The 19,500-nt window shown below is 37.9% G+C and overlaps 1 protein-coding gene across 1 annotated transcript in view; it reads right to left on the reverse strand.

Annotated features, from left to right (window-relative positions):
* Window positions 1-701: 701 nt before the first annotated feature.
* The window catches only part of RHOBTB3 (Rho related BTB domain containing 3), a 52,719-nt gene continuing 33,920 nt past the window's right edge, over window positions 702-19,500 (reverse strand). The window contains exons 9-12 of the mRNA XM_060635349.3: window positions 17,529-17,702; window positions 14,019-14,185; window positions 8,892-8,988; window positions 702-3,673 (exon numbers count right to left, since the gene is read on the reverse strand). Of these exons, the coding sequence (XP_060491332.1) occupies window positions 3,558-3,673; window positions 8,892-8,988; window positions 14,019-14,185; window positions 17,529-17,702 (554 nt within the window). The 3' untranslated portion in view covers window positions 702-3,557. The remainder of the gene's footprint in view (window positions 3,674-8,891; window positions 8,989-14,018; window positions 14,186-17,528; window positions 17,703-19,500) is intronic.

A 19,500-nucleotide genomic window follows, 5' to 3' on the forward strand; every position in this document is an offset into this window, starting at 1 on the left:
TACCTTTTCTTCACATCCTCACCAATATTAGTTATCTCATCTTTTTGATAATAGTCATTCTGACAGGTGTGAGGTGATACTTCATTGTGGTTTTGTTTGCATTTTTCTGATGATGAGTGATGCTGAGCATCTTATCATGTTCCTGTTGACCATCTCTATGTCTTCTTTGGAAAAAAAACTCTCTATTTAGATTCTCTGCCCATTTTTCAATCACATTGTTTTATTTTGTTTTGTTGCTATTGAGACATAGGAGTTCTTTACATATTTTGGATATTAACTCATAAGATAAATGATTTGCAAATATTTTCTCCCATTCAGTGGCTTGCCTTTTCATTTTGTTGGAAAGTTCCAATTTCTTAACCCTATATTATGCAGAATGGCTTCATATTTCTCAAAAGTCTTGGCCTCAGCCAACACTCAAGCCACAAGGCTTACTTCTATGCTAAATAATTATCAAAGCATTTTTCTAAATAAAGGCAGTTATTTTGGTAAGAGAAATGCCAGTAGCAGCTGTTAAAGGGAATATAAATTTCTTTATCTCATCATAGGCATCAGCAACATCAGCAATATTCTAAGTATCTTCTATGTAATGGAAATTATCTGTGAAACATAATTATGCGTGAGAAACACAGGCAGTATTCCCAAATTTATTTCAGCATTTCAACATCCAAGGTAAAATAATTGCAGGACGCTATGTTAAACTTGTTTTAAAAAAAGTTTATTTGTTACAAAATGTTAAATACTAAAACTAAAAACATATAAATCCAGGTCAGGCTATATTAAAATACACACATACCCTTCTTAGCAAAATTATTAAAGATTGAATTAAACAGATGCTTTAAATAAAATAAAGTACTCTTGAGGAAAATTTTTTTCTAATTAACTATGTCAGTGTAGTGTAGTTTTTAAAATTACAATTGAAAAGTTCAGCTGTCTTAGAAGTTAAATTTATCCAATTCTTCAGTTTTCTGTTACTGTCCAATATGAAGCCACCATGCTGGCTTGGACAGGGTGAATTTCAGTTATGTTACTGAAACGTCTATTTTACAAGCCTACTCTCTTATAGTATGAACAGAGAGTAGTCAGAAGTATACAAAGGGTTATATAAGGTGAAAACTTGGCCCATAAAGAAAAGGCCTTAGTTCTACCACACAGTATCTTCTCTAATTAAAATGATTGGTAAATATACTGAAGCAGAGATGTGCACAAAGCATACATTCATCTAGAAATAATCTTTCAATTTAAAAAAAATTCAAAAAGAGCACTCATTTCTCCAAGATAGTTGATAAATATTTTTAAATTTCGTGTTATTTTAAATTGAGTTAATTCAAAGGTATTGAAGAGTCTAGGTTTAAAAACTAATTTGATTACTGTTCTGACTAGTTCTGAAGAGCCATGACATCAGTGTGTCTGAGTCACTCACACAGGTGGTAAAGCACTTTCATAATAAAAACTATATGCTCAACACTAACAGAGCACCAGCTTCCAAACCTAACTTCCACTCAGGTCAAACAACCTAAAATAGCATCTATGGTCTAGGTAAATGTTAGATTTACAAGTATTTTCAAGAAATACTTTCTTTTGCTTTAGAACTTAATATTTTTTCAATTTCCTAGATTAAAAGTTACTGATTTAGAACTTTAAGTGCTGTAATTCACACAGGGTAAGACTATGCTTAGGAAGAACATAAGACTATTGTGTTTTAAAAGACCTTAAACATGATGAATTTCTAGAAATCTACTGTAGTATTTATTCTTTACAATGCTTATCCTTGTCAAATGGGATTTGCCAATAGTTGATGAACCCAAGTGATTAACATACAAAAAACATAAAATGCATTCCAGTAACCTTCATCAATACAATCTAATTAAAAATATATATAGGGCATTTTTACTGTCTTACTCTAACAGTGCTGATATACATCCAAGGACTAACTATATAGTACTTTGTCTAATACTATGGTATAAAACCATTTAATTAAACCTTTGAATAGCTGGAAAAATTAGGTGTCCTCGAAAGTCCATAGAAATTAAAAGAAAATTATATCCCAATACTGAATTACAAATGAAAATGATGTTAACAATAAATAGTAATCTGATCTTCCATCGCTCGGCTTGTGAGCTTCTAATGTAATTATTTCTGTTGACATTTGATACAAGAGACACTATAATTCTATCCTAGTACCATTTTCTCTACATGTAATGAGTCTCTGATGTATATCCTTTCTTTTAACTTACTGGGTTATCTTGAAGGTCAAAATTCATGCTACTCCTTATTAAATAACCTTGCGGTCCTCAGGATTCAAACAATTCAAGCTGCTGACATCCTAAGCTTAGTAAGTTACTAAACAAAAAACTCTTGAGCCTTTGCTTACAAATTCTCCAGAAAGCATCTCTTCCTATGAACATCTTATAAATGATGCATTAAAGTCACACTGGTCAGTCACTTTTATTAACATCCTGGTCTCACAATGATCAAGAAAGCATTTGTTCACCTGTTATGGAACCAGAGCTGTGAGTGTTCTAATGCTGAGACACCACAAGGCATGTCTCCCTTGCCTGAGGAGGTGGCAGCAGAGGCAGGAGAGACTTCCCCAAGGATGGGAAACCCCATGTGATTTCTTCCTTCCAGCATGCCTCCTTCTCTTCCCTTGATGTCAATGACTCTTTTTTGCTTTCAGAGAGAATGATGTTTGAGTGACAAAATACAGTACCTATCCTGCCAGGAGATACACATAATTTGGGGGCCCCAGTACAAAGTGAAAACGCAGGGCCTATCTTTAAATATTATGAAGAATATCAAGATGGCAATGGCAGAGCATTGAACCAAGCATGGGCCCCTGTGTTAACACACGTTACATGGCCTTAAAGCCAGCTCTGTTTAGATCTCCTGCCCAGTCAGAATCCAGAGAAGAGACAAGGTGGCACAGTTGGGTTGTCCACATAAAAAAATAATTTTTTTTCATGATGGTTTAAACATTGTCACTGATTTGAATCCACGTGGCATTTCACTTTCAAAATTCCATGCAAATTTCTATTCCTTAAAATTTCAGACTGATCAGCTCTACCTTAGATTTTTTCATTATTGAAATAGTCATACCGGGTCTTTAAAATGCCCATTATTTTAATAGAGCAATTAATCAGACATGATGAAATTTTAAAATTAATCCTACATGATTTTTTTCTTAATTTAAACATTTCTTAACTGGGAGGGGTACTAGTATCACTAAAACAACAGGGCATCTTAAAGGGAAAAAATAGCTGTATAACAACTTTATATATTAGGATGGTGATGCCTTAGTTTTAGCCTATGGTATATTTTGTTCCCTTTTAAGATCACAATAGTAGTTTTTTGTTTGTTTGTTTGTTTGGTTTGTTTGTTTTCCAGAGGACTAACAAACACATTAAGCTGTATGGTAATTCTTTTTAACGCCCATATTGGTTTCAGTCACAGAATTTTACTGGAACACAGAGGTATCCCATTCTTCATAATAATAATAACAATAACAATAATAATAATAATAATAATAAAAAGTGTATGTATATAAAAGCTCTGGGTTACATTACTAAGCAACGACACTTCCGGGAGTGAATATACTTCCTGTATTCCGCAAGCTGCTTCAAGTACATATTCGATGGCCATCTGTGCTTTTCAACAAAACTGCGTTCTTCCACTAAAATTTTTAGAAAAAACAATGTTAATTGCAAATATTTTATTTTGGATCAAGTTTAGATATTAACTATTGATTCCTTATTTAACAGATGGGATCCAAGCTCTGCTCTGTATCCTCGGCCCTTCACTCAATGCTTCCAAAATTGTTTAACATAATTTTGGTTAAATCAGTCATCAGGATTTATATTACATAATTTATGATAATATACATCTTGCCCACTTCTTCATCAAGTAGTATTTATGTTCTTTTTGTTTTTCTCCCAAATAAGACTTATTTTTCTTGGAGATGACAACAGACTTGCTTTTCATTTAATTAGTTTTCTTTATAGCTGACTTATTCTTCCAAACTTTTTAACATCCTCTCAACTCCATTCTCCACCCAACCACAGTCACCGGATAATCTAACTACTCTGGTAGCAACTGCCGGTCTTGTCATGGCCCTGGAGACATCCCTTCCTCAGAGCCCTGTACCCTCTTGCTTTCTAGGCCTGCTTCATTCTTTTGTGTTGGATCCCTCCACTTGTAGACTCTAGGTCCTTCACTCAGTTTCTTTTCTAGTTTTAGTGAAGCACAACCTTTATTAGCTCCCTGAAAAAGGGGGTACATATGAAGTACTTTTGAGACCATGCTTGTGATGAAACATCTTTATCCTCTTTACAAACAATTATAATTTGGTTTGGTACCAAATTCTAGGTTGAAAACTTCCCTCAAGACGTCGAAGACAGAATTCCACTGCATTCTAGTTTCCAAAGTTATTGAAAACTCTGTTACCATTAAGATTCATAGTTCTTGGCAAGTGATCTGTGTTCTTTTAAAACTTTTAGATTTTTCTATTTGTAGTCAGTGTTCTTGCATGTCCCAGTGATGGACCTTGTTCATTCATAAAGCTGAGCACTTAGTAGATCCTTTCAATCTGAAGACGTGGGTCCTTTGGTACTAGGAAAACTTCGTGTATTACTTCTTTGCTAATTTCCTCTCTCCAATTTTATTCTGTATTAACTTCTATTACTCAGATACTTCATCTCCTGGACTGAGCCCCCAGTTTTTTAAAAATCTTTCTCTCTTGTCTCTTTAGCTGTTTGTCTTCCTTTTTATGAGATGTCCTTATCTTTGTTTTTCAACTCTTATGTAGTTGTTTCAACTCCTTTATTTACTTAGGGTTTTTTGTTTTGTTTTTACTATCATATTTGTAATTTCCAAGAACTATTTCTTGTTCCTGTATTGTTTTAAAATTATGGTAAAACACAGCATAAAATTTTATTATCTTAACGATTTTTAGGTATATAGTTAAGCACATTCACATTGTTGTGCAACCAATCTCCAGAACTCTTTTCATCTTGCAAAACTAAAATTCTATTAACTATTGTTTTTTTCATAACTATCCTGCTTTATGGATTTATATCTCTTATTCTTTCAAGATATTAATTTACAATTTTTAAAGTTTTTTTCCCTATTTTTTGTGCCTCTAAATTCTTTCTCTTCTGTGTTTATTAATTTTATTTTGGTTTTGGTATCTGTCTTCCATATTGGACACTGCCTCAAGTAATTGCAGATCCCTGGTTATCTCCTTACATTTAAGAGTGAGACACTAGAAAGCTATTTGGATATCTTGTGGTCATGGGTAGGACTTACTGACTGGTAGAATAACTGAGCAGATACTTGTTGGGTTCACTGAAAGAATTCCCAAATGAATGCACCTATATATTTTTTCTCTGAGGCCAGAGAAAGATGCTTCAATATCATGCCCAGAGTATGGAAGCCAGGCAAACACCTGGCTGCCACAAATCCTAGAAGGACCCTGGAGGCTAAATATACAACATGCACAATTTCACATGACCCCTAAGTTTTCAGTCCAACTCCTTAACCCATTCTCAGCTATACCTGGAGTTTGTGATTCTATAACATTTTTGGTTTAATTTCTCCAGTAATAAACCTCCCATTCCAGGATGATGAGGGAGAAGGAGTTGTCTGCCTGGGTGGGATGGAGCACAGCAAAAGCTTCTTCATCAACTTTCAACTAAGTACTGCTTTCAGCCCCAACCCTTATTCTGCTTTCTGAAATACCTGGTCCCTCAGGTTTCTAAGGCTTCTTGGTATTCTGCTGGCTGAATCAGCTTGTTTCTCATGGTATTCCCTTCTGTGGGTACTTAGGTTTCTTTCTGCTAACACAGTTCCCACTTCTCCATCTACTGTTTGACCTCATATATTATAATTCAGATTAATGAGGACCTGATCCAGGCTGCAGGACACGGATATAAAGAAACAATCTAGCAGCTCAAGGAAGTTAGCTGTAGTTTCATTAGGAAGAAAAGGTGACCTAAGTCTACTCCCTTGGTTAAGATTTAAAAAAATAGAAAAGTTATCACAGGTGAGCTCTGGCAGCCAACAAAAACCAAAACAAGACAAAAAAAAAAAAGAAAAAGAAAACTTCGCAGTATATAATATGCAACACAATATTGGGCCAAATTAAACTGTGGGAATAATGAATCCATAAATGCCAAGGGTAACTCATATTCCTGTGTAGTGCTATTTGTTTTCAAAACAGTCCAGCATATAAAATGTATCTAACATTTAAAAGCTATTTAACTAAGTTCTGTTGCATCAATGCCAGCATTAACATGACATCTTGTCTATTCTCACCTTTCAATTTCTTTTTTTTTAATGTTTATTTACTTTTGAAGGAGAGAGAGAGAGTGTTGAGTGGGGGAGGGGCAGAGAGAGAAACACACACACACACACACAGAATCTGAAGCAGGGTCCAGGCTCTGAGCTGTCAGCACAGAGCCCAACGCCGACGCGGGGCTCGAACTTATGAACCGCGAGATCATAACCTGAGCCAAAGTTGGATGCTCAACCAACTGAGCCACCCAGGCGCCCCTCACCTTTCAATTTCTAAACACGCTCAAAGAAGAATTTTTAGTCGAGAGAAAACAGTTCACATAATTCCAATAATAATTTGATAATATCTGAAACTGAAAATGGGAAATTATTTAAGGGAGCTGTAAATTGATGGTGACAAGAACCCTTCCAACTTCAAGTGACACTGTGAAGTACGTCCAGTATAAGGCAACAGGGAGGAGGAGAGGTGACTAGGATACTCTGGAGGGGACATGGTCCCTTAAAAGGGCAGCTACTTGCTCAGTTCCAGGTTGCTGCCATGTGGGAAGAAGGGCTGAGAGTAACCAGGTCTTCCAACTTTTCAAAAGAAGACAGAAATGGAAACTGTTACAATTTTCACATGATGACCACTAAAAAAAAGTAACACCACATGGTCCAAATAAGACACTTGGCAGACTATATTCAGCTACATTCAACCCACAGATTTCCAGTTTGTGACTACTAAGTTAGATTAGCAAATTCTCCCTTATCCACCAGGGGCTTTTTTCACTGCCTACAATGACACACCACAGCAGGTCCTAAACATAAACAGGTACCAGTGAATCAGAACATTCGTGATACCTTAACTCCCATCCAAGGAACATAAGACAGTCACTGACATTGCCTCATCTTCTCACCTGCCTTCTTAAAGCACACCCTGGAGTCCTGCTTCTCACTCTGCCAGGCAGTCATAACATACTTCACAGTCAATTGTATAAGTGATAAAATAAAATAAAAATTTATAACCCAACAGATTTATAGAGCACCTTTCTCCTAAGGTTGTTAATAGTACTCCCTTGTGTGGCATACTTCTATACAAGATAGTAAGTGGAAAATAATCTTATTCTTTTTTTTTTTTTTTTTTTTTTTTTTACAAATGAAGGGGACCTACGGCAGACTAATGAAGGTGGTTCTAAAATCACAATGTTCACTCGTTTCATTTTGAAAGAACTTCTTAAAGAATAACTGTATAAGAATGTCCCCACTAACAGCAAGAAGCAGCCTTTATCTTTATGAATGGAAGGGGTTTGTTTCTTTTTTGCACAAAGTATATGCTTAGTAAATCTCTATATTCTGCTTTAATTTATTATGTTGCCCCACTGCACTAATAGTTAAATTATATGTAAGAAGGCTCCCAATAGGTATACAGTGTTTGTCACCTAACTGAGTATATCTGCCAAAAATAGACTATGTGTTTCCTAGTTTCCTATACTGTGCAAGAAGCTGAAAGAAACCAGAGATTTTCAAACCTGTTAGCAGCAAATTATCTTTTACAAGTAAAACTTTATGGAAAACTCTAAGATATAAAAGCAGGGGCATCCAAGAAGTACAAATTCCAGCCTTCTCTTCTTCTTTCCCTCTTCCCTCAGCTACTTCCAGCTCTCTGCCCCCACTTCAGAAAACCTTCAGGCATCTCCAAGGACACGTCCCTGTTTAGAGTTTGAAACTACTTAACTAGGTGATCTTTAATTTCCTTTGCCTTTTAACTTGATTATTCCTTGAGCCTATTCTAGGTAACATGAGCAAACCATTGGATGTAAACTGTCTACTCTGATAACTGTTCTGTTCTCATTTTCTTTTTTCTTATGCAGTACTCAGAAACTCACACTGTGATTGGTTTTAAAGTTTATAATTTATCTTACAGATCACATTATGTATACTCTCTGTTCAGTAAGTTTTGCAACATTTATCAACAAAAAACCCTGTTATTCCCAAGTAATATAATGGATTCCTATATAGATATACTTAAATATACATATCAGAACAATAGAACTGATATAAACAGTAAATGATAGTTTCAATTCTTTCACAAGAAAAATTTTTGAAATCTGTACTATTTAAATTTTGCTTCTGACTTAGGTGATTAAAACCAAGATCTCATTTATCACAACCAAATACCACCTGAGGTCACCTTATCTCTCTACTTCAGGAAAAAAGGTGCATTTAAAAACGGATGGAGCTATAAAACAATCATTAGAAAACTTCTTGTGTAACACAGGTCAAGCTACTTATATAGCCAGCTGATTCTAAGTTAGAGAGTCCTCAATTACCACACTGTGTTTTTGTTTTGTTTTTTTTCTAAATAGGCTTACACCCAGCGCAGAGCCCAACATGTGGCTTGAACCCACCGCCCTGTGATCAAGACCTGAGTGGAGATCAAGAGTCAGATGCTTTACCAACTGAGCCACCCAGGAGCCCCTGCACCGCATATTTAGAGGACTATATGATGCTGACTTTTTTTTTTAACTTTTTGTTTTTTAACAGCTCCAATTCCTACAAGTTATGTCTCAAATCTAAGAACTAAAACAGTTTTCTTTTCAAAACAGTAATTAGCAACCTACCTGAAAGATCCTGAAACTCAGGCTTTTGGCTGAAGATGAGGTAGTTCGTGGCGATGAAATGGAGCAGCCAGGTTGAGAGGCACTCGGAGTGGTGAAACTGCAAGAGAAATGGAGCGTGAAACCATGCAGGGACCATGAACGGACACCAGGCGGGGAGAGCAGTCTGCGACGAGAACCCCACTGTGAGCTCACTGTGTCCGTGTTTCCGCCTACTCTGAGAGCAGAAAGGAAAGGGGGGGAATTACCAACGTGTAATCATAAAATTACAGCAGTGAAGACACCAAATCAAATGAACAACAAGCTCCAGTTGCTGGAGCGGCTAAACGTCTGAAGCAGGGGCACCTGCACCAGGAGTTAACAAGACTGGCTGAGGTTCCTGAGGATTTGGTTTAAGCTTTTAATCTAAGGTCACGGCCTTCACCAATTGCACTTCTATCTGGGTTGCAGAGATAAGATTCTGGTTAGCAAAGGTACACACTTGGCCAAATATGAACACGTGCACCTGAGGAGCAAACCAAAAAAATAGTTTTTGAAGGAAATGTCATCAACCTAAAGTATGAGTTTCAACGTGTTCATATGTCTCTGAGAAGGTTCTATCTGAACAGTTGCTTCAAACTAGGATATACTGTAACAGCGAGCAGGATTTCCAGCATATTTCTCACTCTGAGTTTCAACAGCTAATGGAAGAGAAACTTGGAGCAACACAGCTATGACATCATCACCTTTGTGCCAGTCCAGTGAGATCCATCTAACCACTCAATTCAGATTACAGTAACTTGCTGGCAGACAGCTTCCATACAGGAGTATAGTTCTGTTTGTTATTACTGCAGTAAAACATACGTAACATAAAATTTACCATTTTAACCTTCTTTAAGGATACCAGAGGCTTTAAGTGAATTCATGTTACTCTGCAACCATCACCACTATCTATTTCCGGAATGTTTTTACCATCCCAAACTGAAACTCTGTACTCAGTAAATAGTAACTCCCCTTTTACCCCTGCCCCTAGTCCCTGGTAACCACTACTCTATTTTCTATGAATTTGACTATTCTAGGTGCCTCATAAACACTGAATTAGACAGTAGTTAAGCTTTTTCTGTTTATTTTACTTAGAATAATGTCCTCAAGGTTCATCTATGTTGCAGCATGGATTAAAATTTCATACCTTTTTAAAGCTGAGTAATATTCCACCGTATGTCCATGCCACATTTTATTTATTCACTAATCTATTCATGGGCATTTAGGTTGTTCCCACCTTTATGCTAAATATAGCTCTTAAAAGGGAAGCTCAGGGGCGCCTGGGTGGCTCAGTCGGTTGAGCGTCCGACTTCGGCTCAGGTCATGATCTTACCGTCTGTGAGTTCGAGCCCCGCATCGGGCTCTGTGCTGACAGCTCAGAGCCTGGAGCCTGCTTCAGATTCTGTATCTCCCTCTCTCTCTAACCCTCCCCTGTTCATGCTCTGTCTCTGTCTCAAAAATAAAATAAAAAACATTAATAAAAATTAAAAAAAAAGGGAAGCTCAAAAATATAAGCAATAAGTAATGAGAAATTGAAGAAAAATTTATAATCTCAAATCTTAAGGAGGAAACTCCAGTATTGCTCTTCTAAAAAGTTATAACGTGGGAATATTTTCACATGTAAACCCACAGGTCCCTCTGATTTTCATTATACAAAATCACAAATTCTGACACTTTGTGCAAGACACTTTAATTCAGCTATGACCACATCACATTTTAACAATTTTTATTCACCTTATCTTTTAGCAAATGTGAGTGATCTCAAGGAGATAGAATAAGAATGTGCAGCTATTTTAACAGAAGCCAGCAGACTATCAGATGATTAACCCAGAGAAGATAACCCACAAATAAAAGTTCAGAAAATGACCTAAGGGCTGTGACTTTAAATAGAACGAAGATCACTGAAATGAATAGCTGGCTATAAAAACATGGTTATAATGCAGAATTTTATTTTTGACCAAGATTTAAGATGTCACAATTGTAGGCTTTTAGCCAGAGACAGAATGCATTTCACTGTAAGAACTACTTTTCTGGAAAAATATGTGCTAGGTTTAAACTGAAATAAATAACACAATAAAAATACTATAAATCAAATGCTATAGCATTTAATAGTTCTGTGAAGAATAATAATGGTGGAGAAAACACCCAGAAACTCACGAGGAAAAGGCCAGAAACCAAACTGGTGGCCTAAAGCAGCCAAATATTAATGCATAGATCGTAAGTAAGATAAGGAGTTTAAAACTTTAAGATGAGAGTTAACAGGACTTCACAGGAATCACCAATGTTTGGCTAGATAGGATTTAAAAGGGAGTAGGGCTAAGGAGATCTTTACTTCAATTCAGAGAAATTAATCTGATTTAGGGAAAGAAGCTTCTTTTGTATTTTAGAGTCCAACTTGATGGACAGATACTAACCTGAAGGTAGAATCATGGTAACGAACCCAGAAAGGTTAGAGAAGGCCAAGTAACAGAACACCAAACTGCTCCACCACATGGAAGGTATGAAGGACGCTTTCCTGATAAACACTACAAAACTAGCAGAGAGGATAACAGAGTGATCGGAAACCTTGCTTGTTCAGAAAGCTACTCAAAGTCTAATTCTGCTAAAAGACAGTTTCCCCTTCTATTAGAGAAACAATGAAGCAAAGTTTAACTAAATTTTGACCAACAGTATGAACTGGTTGGTGAACTAAAGCCTCAAACTAGGAACTTCAAAGACAACTGAGCAAGAAAATTATCCTATTACCTTGGATTTGTAAATCGCCAAGTTAGGGACCAGAATAGAATAGACTAGAATAAAGGAAGACTGGTAAATGGAGACTTAATCCTAGAAAATAGAATAGTCTTCAGAAACAAAGAATAAAATTCCAAAGGAGTTGGTATCTTACACTTTTTATTTTCACTCTTTTTAACGTTTATTCATTTTTGAGAGACAGAGAGACAGTGTGAGTTGGGGAAGGGCAGAGAGAGGGAGACACAGAATCCAAATCAGGTTCCAGACTCTGGGCAGTCAGCTCAGCGCCTGATGAGGGGCTCAAACCCACAAACTGTGAGATCGTGGCCTGAGCTGAAGTCAGACGCTTAACCGACTGAGCCACTCAGGCACCTCTGGTATCTTACACTTTTAAAACTGAAGAGAAATAAGTAAAGATAATTACATAATCAAAACCACACAGTCAGGGAAAAAATGTCTGACAAAACAATCATCAATGACACTGGTGAGGAAACATATACGTATGTGCACGTGTGCATGTGTTTGCGTGTGTTTGGGGGACGGAGGCACCTAAAAAATCCATGCAAGCACACAAGAAGTTCTTTGAACTAACAGGATACGACAAGATAAGGAAAGAGAAGCTCATGAGCATGTTTTTTGTCTCACAGACTTCTTAGAATAGTATGAAAATGACACACCAGAAATGAACTGAGGTTGTGAAAATACTAAAAAAGAGAAAATACAAAAATACAAAAGAGAAATTTTAAACTAAATCTAGAGGGTAGCTATTTATCCCACACTCAGTGTAAAGATTATTACAAAGATCAAAGTTACTCGGTGTTGTGGGGTTTTTTTCTTTTCTTTTTGTTTTGTTCTCTTTTACTTGCAATAGGAATTACTACCAAAGTCGACTCACTGGGCTAGAGACCCTTGCGGTGTTGGCAAGACTTGCCCTCACGCAGCATACTGCACTTGTGCATTCATCAGCCAGCCAACAGCCTCGGCCCCAAGCTCCAACCATGTGCAAAAGGTTACTCGGTTTTGTAAGTTCGTTTTTATTTTTAAAATTAACTACATACAATGTTGAGATTTGATTGTGAAAGAAATGAACCCCAAAATCATTAAGGAGACAGTAAGATGCTTTAAATGAATTCCATCTATACCCAGAAATATACATGTTGCTTAAGTGAATTCATCCCAACCTGGAGGCAAGCATTTAGCTGTCAGAGTCTGTCCTTGGCCCCATTATGTGGCTCCATTTTAGCAACCTGAAAACAAAGTGATTATATTTTTCTAATTTTGGATATCAAAACTGATAGGGATAGCCAATATGTTGTATGCCAGATAATATTTTACAAAGTCCTGATAGTCTCCAAAGATGGATCAAATATATTCCTGTAAAAGAGACCAGAAGGTTCAGCTCACTGTAAGTTCAATATATACCATTATATTCCATGACTGCTGTAAGCCCTAAAAATCTCATAAGACAGGGGATAGAATGGTAGAATAACCAAGGGTAGGTTGACATGTCTGGATACATTTCTTACTCCTAGGAATAAAAGAGTTGGAATGAGGAAACAGCAGATTTCTGACTGTAACAGTATCTCCAAGTTCCAGAAGGACATTTCAAAAAGGACAGACTGAGTTTATTTATAGATCTGAGTTTATTTATAGATCATATTGTAGGATCTTTGTACCTGCAGTTATTCACAATTAGCTTAACTATGTAAACTCTGTTCCCTAGAATGTGTAGGAATACAGTCCTTAAAAACAAAATGGCTCTAAGCTTAGAAGAAGCCAGAAAGTACAGTGTGCTGGAGTGACTGTCAACTGAAACATTTTTACTGAATATATTCATGATACCACGAGCCAGATCAACAAAAGGCGTTTGCAAAGATTAATGAGGTAAACCAATACTTCCTACAAACAACTGGGAACTTCAAAACATGTCCATGAAGTGGAAGGATGGATGAATGAACAAATAAATGAGTTTAGCCTAACCATCTCTATCAGTGTGTACAGACCAACTCTATCATTTGTCTTTCATGAACCCTAAGATGTGATTGGGGGAAATGCAATGTAAATTCCATTTCCTATAATGCCTATATGGCATAGTAAAGCAACATATTTAAATGACTCTAATAGAGGCTGCCATTCAGTTGAAACATTTCCTATCAGCAAATTCGACCTCCTTAGAAAAGGACTGTGCAAAAATTGTATGCTTCAAAACTGTCTAGCCACAGAAATTGCTGTGAGGGCACTTTACCCTCATTTCACCAAACTTCCAGACTAAGACAAACACTAATAAATCTCTCTATAAGCAGAAACATTTTTTAAGTATAATTTTTAGAAGATTTTTTTTTTTAAACCAACAACCAGATGCATAGGGCCAATTACCTTGGCTTTCTTGAGCAGGTCAACTATATCCAGGTTCATGGACGCCAGTTCCCTGCTTGGCATGCTCTGCAGCTGTGTGATGATGAACAGCTCACAGATGTGCTGCAGTCTGGACACCTGATACATCTCAGCACAGATCAGAAGACACATAGCCTGAAAAATGCCAGCTGATGTGGGAAGGGAAATAAGAGAAAATGGACAATAAAGCCATTTCTTTTATGACCTGAAACAAAATAACAACAGGCAAACCACCACCAACAACAAAAAATGTTGACCGTATCATCCAATGCACAATAGAAGGCACAGAAAAGCTTTGAGGGAGTCTGCATTATACACTATTATGCCATTTTATGTATTATTTTAATTTTAAGATTTTGTTTTTAAGTAATCTCTACACCCAACACGGCTTGAACTCACAACACTGAGATCAAGAGTCCCACTCTCCACGCACAGAGTCAGCCAGGCACCCCTATTAGGCCGTTTAAAAAATAATAATAATAATTTAAGCCTTTACACTCCAGAGTGAATCTTTTCGATGTTTTTTTGTTTGTTTTAAGTTTATTTATTTATTTTGAGAGAGAGCACAGGCAGGAGAAGGGCAGAGAGAGAGGGAGAGAGAGAATCCCAAACAGGCTTCACACTGTCAGCGCAGAGCCCCCACAGGGCTCTATCTTAAGAACTGTGAGATCATGATCTGAGCCGAAATCAAGAGTTAGAAGCTTAACCGAATGAGCCATCCAGGCGCCCCCATTGTTTTTTCGTTTTTTTTTTTTAATTCTTCAGAGAAGGGGAATCTACAATTGCCCTTAATAACCAATTCTCAGGCTACTGTGTAATTCCTTCTGCTAGCTAAACTAAATCCTTGCAAATTTTTCCTCTCTTGCCTTTACTTCCAGGTTTGTTTGTTTATATTGTGGTAAAACAAACATATCATAAAATTTATCATTAACCATTTTAAAGTGTACGGCTCAGTGGCAGTGAAGTACATCCACATTGTTATCTAACCATCATCATCATCCTTCTCTAGAACCTTTTTCTTCCCAAACCAAAACTCCGTACCCATTAAGCAATAACTCCCCATTTCCCCCTTCCCCTAGCCCCTGGAAATCATTCAGGTAATGCTATTTTAATTAATTATTTAAAAAAATTTTTTAATGTTGTTTGTTTTTATTTTTGAGAGAGACACAGAGACAGAGTATGAGCAGGGGAGAGGCAGAGAGAGAAAGGGAAACAGAATCCAAAGCAGGCTCCAGGCCCTGAGCTGTCAGCACAGAGCCCGACATGGGGCTTGAACTCAGGAAACAAACCATGAGACCATGACCCTAGCTGAAGTCAGCACTTAACCAACTGAGCCACCTAGGTGCCTCTTGTTATTATTGTTGTTTTTTAAACTCTTCCTTCTAAGTGATTTTTCAGGTAATTCTCCTTTTAATCCCTCCTTAAATTCCTCACATTGTTTTGTAGCTAGGAAACAAGAACACTGTGTATGATCAATACTTAACTTAGATTATCTTTCTTTCCCAATGCAAACATTTTAGTATCTGATCTACTTTTTGACTATTCATTTTGACTCACTTTCTCCCCACACCTTTTACCGACTTTTAAAGTGCTTTGTCCTATAGTTATTCGCACTTCTCTGAGCATTTTTGTAATTAGTAAGAGAAAACCTAAAATTTGAAGCTTCAATTACTCTAGTGGGAGGATGATTGAGAAACGAACTTTTCTTTTCTTTTTTTTATTTATTTTTAAATTTTTTTCTTTTTTAACGTTTATTTATTTTTGAGACAGAGAGAGATAGAGCATGAACGGGGGAGGGTCAGAGAGAGAGGAAGACATAGAATCCGAAACAGGCTCCAGGCTCTGAGCTGTCGGCACAGAGCCCGACGCAGGGCTCGAACTCACAGACGGTGAGATCATGACCTGAGCCGAAGTCGGACGCTTAACCGACTGAGCCACCCAGGCGCCTCAAAACAAACTTTTCTTATTTTAAATGTGGGTGCAAGGTTTTATTTAATATACAAACTTGCCAGTACGAAAATAATGAAATAAACAATAACACACCTTCTGATGAGAAGTGATCTTTCCTTTTTATCAAGCAAAAATGATAAGCAAGTCTTTAACACTGACAGTAGCAACTATAACTGGCTCCAAAGTACTGTACAGCTCGCTGCAAGACCAGAATTAATTCAGTTAAAAAAAGGAATTTTCTGGGGCGCCTGGGTGGCTCAGTCGGGTGAACACTGGACTTCGGCTCAGGTCATAGTCTCAAGGTTTGTGAGCTGGAGTCCTATGTCGGGTTCTGGGCTGACAGCTTACAGCCTGGAGTCTGCTTCAGATTCTGTGTCTCCCTCTCTCTCTCTCTCTCTCTCTGCCCCTCCTCCACTTGTTCTCTCTAAAAAATAAACAAACGTTAAAATTTTTTTTTTCTTTTTAAAAAAGGAATTTTCTTTTTTTTATCTTCTAAACCTTTCACTAGAGGGCTCATGACTTGTTTAAAACTTAAGAGCTTTTAATAACACACTGGGAAATCTTCCAAATCTAAAAATGAAAGCAATAAATCTGAAGAGAGGGATGGTCTGAAATGTGTGTTTTCTTTTTATCTTCGCTAGGCCAGGTTCTGTTATCAAGGTCACGGGCTCCTGAATGAAGTAAACCACCAGAGATTTACTCTGGTCCTGTTTGTGGTGGGAGCCATCTGGTGGCCAGAGGATGAAGACTAATTAAAGGGGCTTCCTGCATCCCAAGGCTCTAGGCCTTTTGAAAGGATTTTGCAATTTCTCCAAGGACCCCCTCCCCTCTGCTTCCCCACCCCACCACCACCGCAGCTGGAAAAAACCTACAAGATCTGTTCTAACCTGCAGCTGCCAAAGATGATTAGTTCTTAGACAAATATAGTCTTAAGTCAGTGAGTAGGGAAATAAATCCTATAGTCCACTAGGCATCCTAAACATCTTAGATAAAGTTTTTGGACAAGTTAGCTTAAGGAGAATATGACTTTAAAAGTCAGAAGAAGGCCTTAAAAAAAAAAAACCCACATTCTCTGGGCCACAGATAACTAAGGGGGGGGAGGTCTCAGAATATCCAAAGTCCTTGAAAGTGCCTCAATCAGAAGTTAGAGCCATAAAAGCAACTACCTAACCCTCTTCTCTCTATGGAAGGATAGTCCTCCAAGGAGCTCTCTGTCCCAATATATAGAATTAGAGTAGTCACTGGGGACCATCAGACACCTCCATTTCTAGGGTGCCCACAGAATCACCACACTATTGGTGCTGGCTGGGACTTATGCCTGAGTCTGAAAGCCTGAAAGAGGTATCCAACCACTGCTCCTCCACCTGAGCTGACTGAAAACTCTCTGTTATCCCAACACCACCTCCACCTGATGAGCACATGCCATGATGTCAACTCTGATAAGTCTTACACAAAAACAAATTTCACAGAATGCAATTTGTCAAAATGAGTGACAAGGAAATAAAGAATTAGGAGATATTACTCAATATTTATACTGCTCACCTGGGCAACAGGAGTCTGTGTATAGATATTCTAAGAATGACAAGAAAGTCTCTTTGGAAACTCCATAAACTGGAATCAGAACACTCTTTGCTTCCATGTAATTCCCATTAAACATAGCTGCCATCACTTCACAACGGGCCACCAGGATGGCCCTGTGGGCTGGCACTGTTGTACCTGCAAGGTTCAAAAGGGAAACAAAGTTAAGTTACATAAACTTGCAGAATTCTTAGTCTAGCAATTGTCCTTTTGATGACAGTGGTATTGCATTAAGCACAGCTAAGCTGATGTCAGAAAGCAAATTTTGGGGAGATGACCAGCATTAACCAGAAACGTTTTAGTTTTTATTTGAAAAACAAAGAGTTCAAAAATGACTCTGAAACCAACAATTAGAAGACAGGAAATTAAGACGGGCAATTATTTGCTACTTAGTTCATATTTTCTGAAGACAGAAACACTGACATGAAATATTTTGCTTCCTATTTTTATAATGAAACATGTATCCTTTGCAATTGGCTTGAAATACCATCACCCATTCTTACCCATGTGCCTCCCAAGAAAACACTGCCATTGCCCGTCTTGGACACACTCAAAGAGCAGGTCCTGGCCAGCCTTCCCCTTATCAGAAACAAGAAACTGTAGAAAGTGAACTATCCCTCAGCTTAAGCAATCCATGTGTTACAGCAAGTATGGTGAGGGGATCTTTTATGGAGTCAAGGGGAGCATTTCAGACCTTCTGGAAGACTTGGGATGGGAATGACCTAGTCCCCAGGTGTCTCTCCAGGGTACCACCTCCTCGGGGAACAGTGCTGCTTCTGGAAGAACTGGAGCTCCTTTAACTTTTAAAAGCCCCTCAGCCCATACCCTTCACTGAAGCTCAGGAGACTGCACTGGCTCTCTAGTGAAAGCCTGCTAAGGTCTGCAGCTACTGTGCCACCACACCAAGGCAGCACCAGATGGCATGTGGGTGGAGAAGCACTTTTCACCACTCCCACCACCTTAGAAGACCACGAATCCACAGCAGCCTTCAGTTCAGTCTAGATCAGCTTCACACACCATTTCTGAGCAGCCACCATGAGCCAATCACCGTGTTAAGTATTAAAGATACAAAGATGAGGAAGACAAAACTACCCTGCTTTCGGGCAGTCAAGCTTTTAGTTTGGTGCAAGACACCACAGCCGGTGTGAATGACAAAGACTTCCAAAAAGTATGAGCCAAACCACTCCACTCTGCCCAAGAGTCTTCACCTATACATCCTTAAAGTCTCCTACCTCTCAGGAGCATATATTCTTCTCTAAAATACTTATAATGATTGGATTACTCAGCCTCTTCAGGTCCAAGCAAAACACTTTAAGGTTCAGAAAAGAAGGGAAGAGTTCCACCTAAGCCCAGTGACTTTCTCCAAAGTCAGTACGATTCACAAACAATGCCCACCATGGCCAATTCTGAGCTCAGTGCCTAGAGCTATGATTTGCACAAATGCACCTCCCACGGAAGCAGGGAGAAGAGGCTACATAATAGTGAGCACTGCTAACGGGCCATCACACACCTGCTAGCAGGCATCATCCCCTCTTTGCTCCTTCCCTTCCCTGCCCTTTTGCCATTAGGCGGCCTGTGTCCACCGATGGGTGGTTTCCACGATTAAACATGCTGGAGAGCTCTGTACACAGCAATTGACAAAGAATTCAAACAAGTAATACAATTGGACTTGTAATTCTAAGGTTTAAAAATATTAAGTAGTGAACTATTGAAGAAAGAGAGAAGGAAAATGAGAGGCATTGCTTAATTTTATAGCCTGTTATTTGGGTTGAGAGGAGGGATTTAAGACTGACCAAAAATGCCAAGTGGACAGGAGATGGGGAAAGAATTTGATAAGTAACCTTGTAATTTTAACAGAAATTTTCCATTGATAATATAGTTCCAACAGAGTTACAAAACTAGCAACAAAACACTCATCAAAGCATTTTCAGCCCAT

The sequence above is a fragment of the Panthera onca genome, chromosome A1 (genome assembly GCF_046562875.1).
Source record: "Panthera onca isolate mPanOnc1 chromosome A1, mPanOnc1 haplotype 2, whole genome shotgun sequence".
In the NCBI taxonomy this organism is placed as follows: domain Eukaryota; kingdom Metazoa; phylum Chordata; class Mammalia; order Carnivora; family Felidae; genus Panthera; species Panthera onca.